The sequence below is a fragment of the Geotrypetes seraphini genome, chromosome 9 (genome assembly GCF_902459505.1).
Source record: "Geotrypetes seraphini chromosome 9, aGeoSer1.1, whole genome shotgun sequence".
NCBI lineage: Eukaryota > Metazoa > Chordata > Amphibia > Gymnophiona > Dermophiidae > Geotrypetes > Geotrypetes seraphini.
Window position 1 is genome coordinate 80,856,221 of NC_047092.1, and position 14,937 is coordinate 80,871,157.

At 41.9% G+C, this 14,937-nt stretch overlaps 1 protein-coding gene across 5 annotated transcripts in view; it reads right to left on the reverse strand.

Annotated features, from left to right (window-relative positions):
• Positions 1-14,937, reverse strand: part of CNOT4 (CCR4-NOT transcription complex subunit 4) — a 974,933-nt gene that overhangs the window by 441,568 nt on the left and 518,428 nt on the right. For all 5 annotated transcript variants that reach the window (XM_033957877.1, XM_033957875.1, XM_033957878.1 and 2 more), the window contains one exon: positions 7,703-7,760. In XM_033957877.1, the coding sequence (XP_033813768.1) occupies positions 7,703-7,760 (58 nt within the window). The remainder of the gene's footprint in view (positions 1-7,702; positions 7,761-14,937) is intronic.

Genomic DNA, 14,937 nt, shown 5'->3' on the forward strand with positions numbered 1-14,937 from the left:
TGGCCCATCTAGTCTGTCCATCCGCAGTAACCATTATCTCTTTCTCTCTCTGAGAGATCCCACATGCCTATCCCAAGCCTTCTTGAATTCAGACACCGTCTCTGTCTCCACCACTTCTTCCGGGAGACTGTTTCACGCATCTACCACTCTTTCTGTAAAACGGTATTTCCTTTGATTACTCTGGAGTCTATCACCTCTAAACTTCATCCTATGTCCTCTCATTCCAGCTTCTTTCAATTGAAAGAGACTCGACTCATGCGCATTTACGCCACGTAGGTATTTAAACGTCTCTATCATATCTCCCCTCTCCTGCCTTTCCTCTAAAGTATACAGATTGAGATCTTTAAGTCTGTCCCCTTACGCCTTATGACAAAGACCACGCACCATTTTAGTAGCCTTCCTCTAGACAGACTCCATCTTTTTTATCTTTTTGAAGATATGGTCTCAAGAATTGTACACAATATTCTAAATGAGATTTCACCAAAGTCTTATACAAGGGCATCAATACCTCTTTCTCCTACTGGCCATACCTCTTCCTATGCACCCTAGCATCCTTTTAGCTTTTGCCGTCACCTCTTCAACCTATTTGGCCACCTTAAGATCATCATATACAATCGCACCCAAGTCCCGCTCTTCTGTCGTGCACAAAAGTTCTTCACCCCTAAACTCTATTGTTCCTTTGGGTTCTTTCAGCCCAAATGCATGACCTTGCATTTCTTAGCATTAAATTTTAGCTGCCAAATTTCAGACCATTCTTCAAGCTTCGCTAGGTCTTTCTTCATGTCATTCACATCATCCAGGGTGTCTACTCTAATGCAGATTTTGGTATCATCCAATAACCTGTTATATTCCATTTGTACTGGAATATCTCCTACACCTCTCCAATTCTGGGCTAAATACTACTTCAGTGAGAGCTCATCTCACTGCTATAAGTGTTGTTCAAACAGCTCTGCACAACAAGCCCTTAGCAGTTCATCCTCTGATCTCTAGATTCATGAAAAGGCCTTTACAATATCAGACCGCTTCTGAAACCTTCCATGGCAGCTTGGGATCTTAATGTGGTATTATCAGAGCTCATGAAGCCTCTATCTAAACCACTGTCCACTTCATCTCTCAAGCATCTCACTGGGAAAATAGTCTTCCTCATTGCTCTTACATCAGCACTCCAGGTCAGTGAACTCCAAGTGCTAGTAGCAGATCCACCTTATGCTATAATTTATCCTGACAAAGAGGTTTTTCAAACTCATCCGAAATTCCTCCCAAAAGTTGTTTCAGAGTTTCATCTCCACCAGTCCATCAATTTTCCAGTATTTTAGCTAGAACCGCATTCTCATCCTAATGAGGCAGCGCTTCACACATTGGACTGCAAACATGCTCTAACTTGCAACTTGGCTAGAACTAAGCTTCACAGAGCTTCAACTCAGCTGTTCCTGTCATTTGACCCAAATAAACTGAGAACTCCAGTAACCAAAAGATTGTGAATTGTATCTCATTCTGCTATGCTTGGTCTGGTCTGATGCTAGGGGATCGTGTTACTGCACATAAGGTGCAAGCCATGGTGTCTTCAGTAGTCCATCTACACTCCACTTATATTGAGGACATCTGTAAAGCAGCCACCTGATCTTCAATTTATACATTCACGACCTACTACTGTTTGGAAAATCTTACCAAACAGGAAGTCAGTTCAGCCACAGAGTTTTCCAAAGTTTAATCTCTAATTGGAATCCAATTTCCCTCCAATCCTATTTGTTAGCTGGGGAGTCCCCACATGTGAGAATATGCTGCTTGCTTGTCCTGGGATAAAGCTCACTTACCTGTAACATATATTATTCAGTGTCAGCGGGCAGATATTCTCACAATCCACCCACTTCCCTTTCTTGGCTTTGTTACTGAACTGATGGTCCTGCGAGCTGGCAGTGGGCGGGAAGGCACCTATGCATGCACAGTATGGACACTCTCTTATTTTTAAAGTGACAGTTCACTTTGGACAGTCTGTGATAGGTTACTTAGATGACGTCACCCACATGCTTCCTGTCCCTGGATAATACTTGCTACAGGTAACTCTGCTTTATTTCCCATTGTTATAGCATCTGGAACCATTATTTTCTTGTTTAAATAACTAGTTAAATATTGTATGAATTTCTCATTTATGATCCTTTCTGCTGCCACAGAAAGATGTGGGCGATTCTTACAGTATTAACTTTTAGGATATTGCCAGGTACGTGTGACCTAGATTGGCCACTGTATGACATCTCCTATGTCCATATATTACCTAATCTGCCACAGTTTCCAATAGGTATAATATGCTTACATGCCAGAACAAGAGAATCTGAGATTCTACAGGGTCAACAGTTTGCATAAAATCTCAGCCTTTCCTGACAGAAAAGTTCTGAAGAACAGAAACTGGAATACAGGCCCAGACCTAGACAGAACTCCATTTTAGGTTTTAGATTGAAAACTGACAGATTTTTGGGCCCTCTATTTAGAGACATAAAATTATCATTATTTCTGGGATTATGGGGCCAAGGATAATGCATCTTCAACTGACAGATAAGTCTTTAGGTACCTACTTGGGTACCTCATGGTGGGTCCAAAGTATCTGCAGAAAGAGTCTGAAACATAGCACCATGGTTCTTGATTTGGTCCACTGCTTCCTTGATCTTATCTCCAAAGAGATTATCTTTCTTTCAAGACATATCACTAGGCTTATTTCCATGTGATATATGAGCAGTGGCGTAAAGAGAGTGAGAAGCGTCCAGGGCGGTGGCGCCCCTCCCCTGCCCTCATCTCTACCCCTCACACTCCTTCTCTGATCCCCCTGCTGCACACACGCCCCTTCCTTTCCCTGAACCGTGAGCAACAAGAACTTCAACGTGCTCCTCGTAATCCCGTCAGCTCTCCCTCTGATGTCACTTCCTTTGCACGGCACCCAGAAGCAACGTAAGTGGGAGATATGACACAGTCACTAGGAGCACATTGAAGTTGTTGCTCACGGCGGTGAACAACTAGAGGTGGGAAAGGGAATGGGGGGTGAGGAGTGGGAAGAGGCGTGGCAGAGAGGAGCAGCAGTGCTGGTGCCCTCACCAACATGGCATCTAGGGTGAACCGCCCCCCCTTACTACACCACTGTATGTATGTGAGGTTGAAACCTAGAGTCATAAGCTTCTGTGAGCCCCATCACAGAAGAGGTTTCAGATGTTGATTTGAAAATACTGCAGATCAATCCAACCAGGCATTTTCTGCATGACCCTTTCTCCAACTCAAAGGAAATGATTTCTGCTATTTCCTTTATCAAAATCAGTAAACTATGTCTTCCAAGAAAACTTTCTCCTAGCCTGTGACCCTAGGACATCCTAGGTAGTTCTTAACTGGCACACCTTTCAGCTTCAAACCATTTTTTTCTTATTTAAGATTCTTTCATCTATGAAACTTATGATGTGCTATCTTGACCCTATTCCATCATCTTGGTTGAAAAACCCTATAAATGGAATGCTACTATTCATTCTTGAGATGGTTAACTTTCGCCTATCTATAGGGACAGTACCATTACAATGGAAACAATCCATCTTGATTCCTAAAGCCTTCCATACCTGCCCACTATAGGCCCATTTCAAATTTATGCTGCCTAGCAAAAATAACTGAAAAAATTGTCTACATGCTAATCTCAAAATTCATCGAATAACTTGCATTATACATCCTAGGTAATCGGGATTCCATATGCATCACAGTACAGAAACTATCATTGCTTCCATTTTCAGCGAAACATACACACATTTGGAAAATAAATAGTTTTAGTAATCTCACTCGATCTTTCAGCCGCGTTTGATTTGATTAATCATTCACTTCTATTATCTCTATTCTCGGCCTTTCAGGAACAGTACATGCCTGGTTTTCATCCTATCTTGAAAACAGATTATTCAGAGTCCTAACTCACTCCTCTTCTTAACCTTCAATAATTAAAAAACTTCGAGGTTTTTTTCTAAGCCTACAGGCTCTACTCATTCAAGAATCGGTCACTGTATGAGGGGGTGCTAAAAAGTTCTCAGCCCAACCAATGTCCTAAATTCTGAGTGTTACTTTGCCACTGTAGCTGAAGAGAATGTTATTTTATTTTGCAAAGTGTTTCAAATCATTGAATGAACCATGTCAACGAAAAGTGTGGAATTTTCAAGTGTAAAACTCCAAGCTGTCATGAAGTTCCTATTCCTGAAGAGGAAAACTCCAAAGAAAATCTGTGAATGCATGACACAAACATTGAATGACAAATGCCCATCATACTCCACAGTGAAGAAGTGGTATGCAAACTTTCAGCATGGAGATTTCGAGACCAAAGATGCAGCAAGATCTGAGAGGCCTCAAATGCTGTCGACTTCTGAAACTGTTGACCATGTCCATGATCTGAATTGGCAGATTGGCAAATATCAACTAAAACAACTGCTGAGACACTGCAGAAATCCAGGAAATGTTTTGGGTGTATAACCCACAAGCAGCTGGGTATGTAGGAGCTCTCAGCTAAGTGGGTGTCCAAATGTTTTACTGCCGATGAAAAATAACATTGAGTGGACACTTCCAAGTTGATTTTGTAGCATTTTCAGTGAGCTGGTGACAACATTTTGGAATGACTAGTTGCTGATGAAACATGGTTACACCACTATGATCCTGAGATAAAACAACAGTCCAAGCAATGGTGGCATTCAGGTTCTCCAAAGCCAAAGAAATTCAAGAGCCAAAAGTCATCAGGAAAGGTCATGGCCACAGTATTTTGGGATCAAGAAGGTGATGTAATGACTATCTTCCAAGGGGCCAAACAGTTAATACAGAATGCTACTGTAATGTGCTGTACCAATTAAAAGGAGGCATTGAAAGAAAAAAAGAGAGGGAAGCTACAGAAAGGAGCTCTCTTTTTGCAAGACAATGCAACTGCTCATAAGGCTGGCAAAATGATGCATGTTTTGATGTTTCAGTGCATAGATCATCCACCCTATTCACCAGATCCTAAACCATCTGACTATTTTCTGTTTTCAAATATTAAAAAGAGTTTGAAAGGGTGACAATTTGAGTGATTTGAAGATGACTGCAGCAGTGTAATATTTCTGTGACCAGACAAGAGTATTTTTTTTTTTTTTAAGAAGTTACAGAAACTTCAGATATGCCAAGTGTGTTGAACCTAGGGGTGAATATGTAGAATAACTTGTAAGTTTCATAACTCTACATCTTTCCTTTCTTGGTTGAGCTAAGAACTTTTTAGCACTCCCTCATTTCTTTCATATGTTTACGGACAACATTCTTATTCCTTATCCCACTAATCCTACCAACCCTAATAATTTTCAGCCTTTCTGTGATTTCTTAGACAGAACTTCTAATTGGCTTTTCAATCATTATCTTGTTCTCAATCCTGGAAAAACTGTATGATGGCTTGAAGGTCATTTACCATACCCTAAAGTAGATCTTTCCTTATTTGCCTTGAAAATAACAGCTGTCACCACATTATGGTATCTAGGAATAGTTTTGACTCTCAACTCTCCTTTTCTCTGCCTTAAATAAATCATGCTTCTATACTCTAAGACAACTATGCACGGTAAAACATTTATTCAATTTTCAAAATTTTTCCACTTTAGTTATAGCCCTATTTATCATCAAATTAGACTAAGTAATGTAGTTTATTAGGCTATCTAAAGGACTAATCAAGAAACTTCCACTGGGCTGACCCAGTATGGCTTTTCTTATGTTCAAACACTTCAAAACTGCACAATACGAATGTTATGCAGGGTTAATAAATTTACTCATGTAACTCCATTATTAAAAAAGTACCACTGGCTTTCGGCTGCAGAACGTATTAAATTTAAAATTCTCTTTCTAACTTTCAAAGCCCTTCCTTATGCATCACCTGATTATTTACACTTATAGCCTTCGCTCGATAACTGAAATAAGAACATAAGAATAGCCTTACTGGGTCAGACCAATGGTCCATCAAGCCCAGTAGCTTGCTCTCACAGTGGCAAATCCAGGTCACTAATACCTGGCCAAAACCCAAGAAGTAGCAATATTCCATGCTACTGATCCAGGGCAAGCAGTGGCTTCCCCCATGTCTTTCTCACTGCAATTTTACGTGCCACTCTTGCTTGTTTCAAGCCATTTCAGCTTTTATGCTCAAAGACACGTACATTGTTTTGCTCATATTTTTATCTTTGTATCCTACATCATCCGGACCCCTGAGGAAGGCGGTCTTGCCAAAACACGGACCGTGTAGGGTCCATTAGGATAATCATATGTGTATTACTATTTCAGACTTTTACTTGTATTTTTATTGTGAAGAACGAATAAAAATCATCTTTCAGAACATCCACAGTCTGTTGTTTTTATCTTTGGACATTTGTTTTTCAACAGGACAAAGAAGCACTTCTTCACCTTTTTTTTAGGATGAAATAACTTTTTTTGGGATAGTAAAATATCTATTTTTCCAGATATCTCAAGATAGACACAGACTAGGAGGAAAAAATTATTAGAGATGAAACAATATGTTACTAGATTAAGGGCTAAATTTCAATTAAGATATTTCTGTAAATGTATGGTCTTTATAGATTAAAATACTTACTACTTTAATTTCCTTTTTAAAAAATATTCTTTCTGATAATGTGAATTGTCTCTCTCCAAATGTGGACTGTTTTTGAGCTTTAAGTATTAATTAATTCTAGAAATTGTTTCAATTTGATAAATTTACTTTAAATTTTATTAATATTGTGACAAGTCTCATTTTCCTGTTCAATAATTTTTGTTGATGCATAAATAAATGATAATAAATAAAAAATAAATGACTTTCTATATTGCCATTTAACTGTACAGGACAGAGCAAGGCAGTGTACAATCTTAAAAGAAAAAAAAATATTGTGGACTAAATAATGAAAATTTCTTAGTCAGGCGATTTGTTTTTCACCATAATTTTTTTTTAATTTATAGATTTACATACTTTAAAGACAAGCACACACTGATAATTCATGATTAAGTTCATAACATTTCAGAGACAAAGCATGATAATCTGTATTAAACTTTTTCTTGGGGCACTTGATATAATGTCTAAAGACACTGAGAACTTTCTCTAGGACATCTGTCAAATAAAAAGCCACGAAAAAGACTTGATGGCTAAAAAGTCCTGACTGATGCCATTTTCTAAATCAGCACTGGTTCAGATCATGGCAAATAAAAAAGAAAACTTAAAAACTACCCCAACTAGAGGCTGCTAGGAAGGAGAAATAGAAACTGAAAAAAAGGATTTAAAACTATAACTTACTGCAAGGGAAGGAGACAATACATACTCTAAGCTCTATGGAAATGTGAAATCAAGGTGGCCCAATGCAATGGTATGAATATGGGAACCACACACAACATACACTGCTCTGGAAAGCTCTTGAATATCTGAGGCTTAGGAATACATATTTGTTAAACTATGTAGAATGACATCAACAATATGCAATAACTTGATATCTTGCTTATCCTCAGAAAAAAACTATACATTCACCCCTATATGTATCAATTTCTTCAAACTCTTTCAAAATTTTTTTAACCAGTATCCCAAATAAGCACAATATTCTCATAATAAAGCAGTTGTCTAGGCTTTTAAGTACTGTCCATTTTCTACAGTACTTCAGATCTTAGCAAAGTTATGGAATCCAAACTTTAAAAAAAAAAAAAAAAATCTCCTTACCTGTTGTAAGCTGTCACCGTTTCCTATGCTGAGTGACTCTGAAGGTTTATCCATAGAACTAAGAAAGTAAAGAAACAAGGAAACGGAAGATTAGGTTTTCACCTTCGATAATCTTCTTTCTGTTAGTCCCTGGAGGATTCAGTATACTAGGTGTTCAATTCGTTCCCGCAATCTGGGAGTTGCAGAAATCCAAACATTTTTCTGAGCACATGCTCCTCCCACCTTAGAGTGTTAGAGCCCCCTGCAGTTCAGTCCCAAAGCCAAGCAACATACCTGAACAAATCCATGACTAGGGAGGGGGTACTGGGGAAGCTCCCCAGCAAACAAACAATTTATGAACTTGTCTGCTCTGCAAAACATGAAAGCAGCTAATAAACAGGCAAAAGGTAACCTAGAAAAACATTGAGGAACAGTGTAGACTAGAGAGTTGCGCGGGGACAGAAATCCCACCCGTCCCCGCCAAAGTCCCACCCGTCCCCGTGAGGACTCCCACCTGTCCCCACCCATCCTCGCGAAGAATCCCTCCGTCCTCACCCGTCCCCGCGAAGAATCCCCTCCGTCCCTGCCCATCCCCGCGAGGAATCCCCTACATCCCCGCCCGTCCCTATAAACTTTAGAAATAGTTATTTCAGTTAATTATGCTACTGAATTAAAGGCTCTGGTAGAAACCCATTTAAAAATAAGCAAAAAGTCTTTATTAATTTGGAAATATTAATTGGGAAGAATACATACTTTGTAAACGGGTTTCTACCAGAGCCTCTAATGTTTATAAATTTTTATCAACACAACTAATATACTACTTTATCCTGAAGCAAAAAAAATAATTTTTTTCCTACCTTTGTTGCCTGGTTTCTGCTTTCCTCATGTTCTCATTCAATTCCTTCCATTCACTGTCTCTCTTCCATTTGCTCTGTTACTGTGCCTCTTCCTTTCTCCCCCCTTCCAAATTGGTCTGGCACCCATCTTCTTCCCTCCACTCCCCCCATAGTCTGGCATCTATGTCTTCTTCCCTGCCAAGTTTCAAGTTTATTGGTTTTTGATATCCCGATCATAAAATAAATATCTGACCGGTTAACAATAAAAAATAAAATTTTTTTTTTAAAATAAGAGTAAAAACTAGTTATGGGGGTGTAGAAATATATTGGTAAAACATATTAGACATATACAGACAGACGTGACTGTGGGGTTAAAAGAAGAAGGAGGGAAAAAGTTACATAAGATAAAAAGAAATGGGATAGAGGGGAGGAATGAACATAAGGACAAGGGAGCTTGGTGTGAGTGGTATCCTCGAGAAAAATTGGAATGAGAAAAGCGAGAAGTAAGATTTTTGGTGGCAAGAAGTAGGACTGTTGGTATAAGGTAATAAGTAAGTGGTTAAAAGAGATTAGGATTTATTAAAGGCATCTTGAAATAGAAAAGTTTTAAGATTAGTTTTGAATTTGGCTAAATGGGTTTCATCCCGTAAGAATTGAGGGAGAGAGTTCCATAGCGTAGGTGCTGTTACGGCAAAATTAGTCTTTCTAGTATAGTATGATTCTTTTAGTGAAGGGACGAAGAGGAGTTTTTGGTCTGTAGATCGCAGAGCACGGGGAGAGCTTTGAGGGATTAACAATTTGTCTAAGAATAGAGGCAGGTGAGAGGATTTAATTTTGAAGGAGAGTAGTAGAATTTTATAGGTTATACGGTGTGTAACTGGGAGCCAATGAGCCTCCCTAAGGAGCGGAGTAACGTGTTCGAATTTACCTATTTTGTGGATGAGTTTAATGGCGGTGTTTTGTATTATCTGCAATCGGCGTAGTTCTTTTTGAGGTAGTCCATTTAATAGTGAGTTGCAGTAATCTAAATGAGATGTAACTAGAGAATGAATAAGGATCTTAATCGAGTCAGTATTTAAAATGGAGATAAGTGAACGAATAATACGAAGTTTAAAAAAGCGTGTTTTTACTACTGTATTAATATGATCATGATAGGAGAGATCTTGGTCAAGTGTAACGCCAAGTAGTTTTATTTTCGTGTCCATGTGTAGAGGTGTGGATTTGATGTAGATAGGACCAGGTAGTATTTCAGATTTTTTGATAGGAATAAATAGGCCGCAAGATTTAGTAATATTAAGGGAAAGTTTGTTAGAGAACAACCAATCGCTTAAGATGTCTAGTTTGGTGTTAAGATCATTAATGTCTGAAGAGTTAGTGGTATTGATAGGGTAAAGCAACTGAATATCGTCGGCATAGGCGAAGATTGAGAATCCTAGTGATTGTGCTAGAGAAAGAAGAGGGGATAGAAAAAGGTTGAATAGAAGTGGGGATAAAATAGAACCCTGTGGAACACCAAAGGTTTGTGTTACTGATGGGGAAGTTTGGTTATTTATATGGACTTTGAAGTTGCGTTGGTGAAAATAGGCAACGAACCAGTTGAGAGCAGAACCTGTGATGTTACAGTCTGATAGTCTGGATAAGAGTAAAGAATGGTCAATGGTGTCGAAAGCTGCAGATAGGTCCAGTGAGATTAATATTACTGATTTTAAATGATCATGAAAATAGTGTATTGAAGAAATGAGACCTAATAGTGATAATTCTGTAGAATGTGAAGTACGAAAGCCTGTTTGATAAGGATGTAATGCATGAGTTTGATCGAAGAAGTCGGTTAATTGAGAGTGAATCACCTTTTCAGTTAGTTTGGAAATGAAAGGCAAGTTAGCGATGGGACGATAGTTGTTAGGTAGAGAAGGGTCTGTGTTATATTGTTTCAGCTTTGGGATAACTAGAGCTGATTTCCAGGTTGCAGGAACAGAACAATCAGAAAAGGATTTGGAGATCATTTCCCTAAGATATGGTCCCCACTCTCTCTTCCCCATTTCCTTTCAGTGTCCTTCTCCTCCCCCCTGTCTTCCCCATGTCCTTTCAGCGTCCTTCTCCACCCCTTTGTCTCCCCCATGTGTTTTCAGTGTCCTTCTCCACCCCTTTGTCTCCATGTGCTTTCAGTGTCCTTCTCCCCCCTCCGTCTTCCCCATGTGCTTTCAGCGTCCTTCTCCCCCCTCCCGTCTTCCCCATGTCTTTTCAGCATCCTTCTCCACCCCTTTATCTTCCCCAGTGCTTTCAGCGTCCTTCTCCACCCTCAGTTTTACCCATTTCTCTTAAGCGTCTTTTCTTCTCCACTCCACCTTTCCTCCCTTTCTCCCTCCCTGCCCCTTACCTTTGTGGCGCTTCCCCACCTGACCGACAACAGAACAGGCCCGGTCCGACAAACTTCCCTGCCCTGTAGCCACAAATCTAAATTACCTTCTGGAGTATTGAAGCTGCTGTAAGAAGGTAATTTAGATTCGCAGCTACAGGGCAGGGAGATTTGTCGGCCGGGCCTGTTGTCGGTCGGTCGGGGGAAGCGCCACAAAGGTAAGGGGACCTGACCAGCTGTGCACACTCCCCCCCCATGGCTGCACTCGGAGTGGACCACTCCTCCCCCTTTGGTATGCCACTGCCTTTTCCCTATCTGCCCTGCCGCACACAGCCGACCGGAAGACTTCCCGATGTCAGCGCTGACGTCGGAGGAAGGGAGGGCTTTGCTTAGGCCCTCCCTCCGACGTCAGCGCTGACATCGGGGAAGACTTCCGATTGGCTATGTGTGCTGCAGCAGGGCAGGCAGGAAATGGAAGACGAGCCTCGCAGCAGGGCAGGTAGGAAAATCAGATGAGCCTCACGGCATTGAACCCCGCGAGATCCCCGAGAGCACAAGGGGCATCCCCATGGGATCCCCGTGACCCTAGGGGGCATCCCCACGGGATCCCCGTGACCCAAAGGGGGAACCCGCGGGATCTCCACGGGTCCCGGGGGATTCCCATCGTCCCCGTTAAGCTCTCTAGTGTAGATTTAATCTGTGTGCAATGAGCACCTTCATGAAGCAGCCTTCGGTGATATGCATACTCACAGAAGAGTGAACTCTACACAGGACCCATCTACTGGCTGGAAGATCTTCAAGTATGTAAGGAGAATAACCGAGGCCAAAGAAAGCAAGTGATGCATAACATCTGAGAGGGTGGGCCATACTGAATCCTCCAGGGACTAACAGAGAGAAGATTATCAAAGGTGAAAAACCTAATCTTTCATTCTGTTATGTTCCTTCCAGATTCAGTACGCTAGGTGATGTACCAAAGCAAATGCATAAGAACATAAGAATTGCCGCTGCTGGGTCAGACCAGTGGTCCATCCTGGCCCAGCAGTCCCCTCAGGCGACGGCCCCCAGGTCAAAGACCAGTGCTCTAAATGAGTCCAGCCTCACCTGCGTACATCCCAGTTTAGCAGGAACTTGTCCAGTTTAGTCTTAAAACCCTATAAGGTGTTTTCCCCTACAATAGACTCGGGAGAGACAGAAGAGCCTGTCCACAATAACAACTTCCCAAAAATGGCATCAGAGCGAGCAGCCACATCCACCCGGTAAAACCGGGTAAAGGTATGGAGAGAGGACCAAGTAGCTGCCCTGTAAATTTCATCTGGATGAATAGTGTGAGACTCTGCCCATGAAGCAGCAACACTTTTAGTTGAGTGGGCCTTAAGGGAAACCAGTGGCTGCTTGCAGTGGGTGATAGAAGCCAAGAAAATGGCCATACAAATCCATAGGGCAACCGAGATCTTAGATGCCGGTCAACTATGCCAAGGCAGATCAGGCAGGACAAAGAGGTGATCAGACAGCTGAAAATCCAAATAGTGGATCAAGACTCTCTTGATGCCCAACTGGCATAAGATCTGATCCTGTTGTTCCAAATCAGTGGAATGGAACACAGGCAAAGAACTTCCTGGTGGACATGGAAAGGAGAAACTACCTTTGGTAGAAAAGAAGGTTCAGCACAAAGAACAACTCCGGCATCCGTGATACGGAAAAAGGGTTCCCTGCACCAAAAAGCTTGACTAATAAGGAGTATGTGCCTAAGGCCAAATCATGTTCTAGAAAGGATTCTATTGCTCAAATATCCAAGAGACTCTGCAGGGTAGATTGGAACTGTGACACTTTCTCTAGCCAACCTACTGGAGAGTCCACAAACAAAGCCAGAGGTATGGCAAAATAAATCTATCTTGTGAATCCTCCCAAACGATGTACAGCACCCATTGATCCAAGGATGTGCAAATCCACTCTTTGTAAAACTAAGAGCTGGCCCCTGATATGAGGAAATCCCACTTGACTTCTGGCATCACTGGGGCTCTTTAGGGGCAGCAGCTGCACGGGATCCAGATACCTGTGGAGGTCTAGAATTGTAATTGTTGTAACGAGGACGGTAACCCTTGGAATATCCCTGAGAGGAAGAGCCTGAGGACCCCTGATGAAATCTATGGGAGGGATGAAAGTACTATGATCCCCACCCAAAGGCTGGCGAGACTTATTCACAGGAGACTTAGGGTGGCAATCCGCCACACCGGCCATGAGGGCAACTAGACCCTTCCCATAAAGAAGCTGATCCTTGGCCATGATACTAAGGGAGCTCAGAGAGGTTCTGGCGAGTCCTATTAAAGACTTGTTCAACAAATCTCTGGAGACGGGAGTGGTTCCTGGGGATTGGAGGAGAGCGGATGTGGTCCCTATTCATAAAAGTGGTCACAGGGATGAAGCAGGAAACTACAGGCCGGTGAGCCTCACTTCAGTTGTTGGAAAAATAATGGAAGTGTTGCTGAAAGAAAGGATAGTGTACTTCCTTGAATCTAATGGGTTACAGGATCCGAGGCAACATGGCTTTACAAAAGGTAAATCATGCCAAACGAACCTGATTGAATTTTTTGATTGAGTGACCAGAGAGCTGGATCGAGGACATATGCTAGATGTAATTTACTTGGATTTCAGCAAAGCCTTTGATACAGTTCCTCATAGGAGGCTGTTGAACAAACTTGAAGGGCTGAAGTTAGGACCCAAAGTGGTGAACTGGGTCAGAAACTGGCTGTCGGACAGACGCCAGAGGGTGGTGGTTAATGGAAGTCGCTCGAAGGAAAGAAAGGTGACTAGTGGATTCCCTCAGGGTTCGGTGCTGGGGCCAATCCTGTTCAATATGTTTGTGAGTGACATTGCTGAAGGGTTAGAAGGAAAAGTGTGCCTTTTTGCAGATGATACCAAGATTTGTAACAGAGTAGACACCGAAGAGGGAGTGGAAAATATGAAAAAGGATCTGCAAAAGTTAGAGGAATGGTCTAATGCCTGGCAACTAAAATTCAATGCAAAGAAATGCAGAGTAATGCATTTGGGGATTAATAATAGGAAGGAACCGTATATGCTGGGAGGAGAGAAGCTGATATGCACGGACGGGGAGAGGGACCTTGGGGTTATAGTGTCCGAAGATCTAAAGGCGATAAAACAGTGTGACAAGGCAGTGGCTGCTGCCAGAAGGATGCTGGGCTGTATAAAGAGAGGCGTAGTCAGTAGAAGGTGTTGATGCCCCTGTACAGGTCATTGGTGAGGCCCCACTTGGAGTATTGTGTTCAGTTTTGGAGACCGTATCTGGCAAAAGATGTAAGAAGACTTGAGGCGGTCCAGAGGAGGGCGACGAAAATGATAGGAGGCTTGCGCCAGAAGACGTATGAGGAGAGACTGGAACCCCTGAATATGTATACCCTAGAGGAAAGGAGAGACAGGGGAGATATGATTCAGACGTTCAAATACTTGAAGGGTATTAACGTAGAACTAAATCTTTTCCAGAGAAAGGAAAATGGTAAAACCAGAGGACATAATTTGAGGCTGAGGGGTGGTAGATTCAGGGGCAATGTTAGGAAATTCTACTTTATGGAGAGGGTAGTGGATGCCTGGAATGCGCTCCCGAGAGAGGTAGTGGAGAGTAAAACTGTGTCTGTGGGATGAACACAGAAGATTTAGAATCAGAAAATAATATTAAATATTGAACTAGGCCAGTTACTGGGCAGACTTGCACGGTCTGTGTCTGTGTATGGCCGTTTGGTGGAGGATGGGCAGGGGAGGGCTTCAATGGCTGGGAGGGTGTAGATGGGCTGGAGTAAGTCTTAACAGAGATTTTGGCAGTTAGAACCCAAGCACAGTACTGGGTAAAGCTTTGGATTCTTGCCCAGAAATAGCTAAGAAGAAAAAAAAAAAAAAAATTAATTGAATCAGGTTGGGCAGACTGGATGGACCATTCGGGTCTTTATCTGCCGTCATCTACTATGTTACTATCTTGAAAATAAGCCTGCCTTGGAGGCGGCATCCCCAGCCCAATGATGAATCCAAAGAGTCCGGCGCGCAGACACCACATA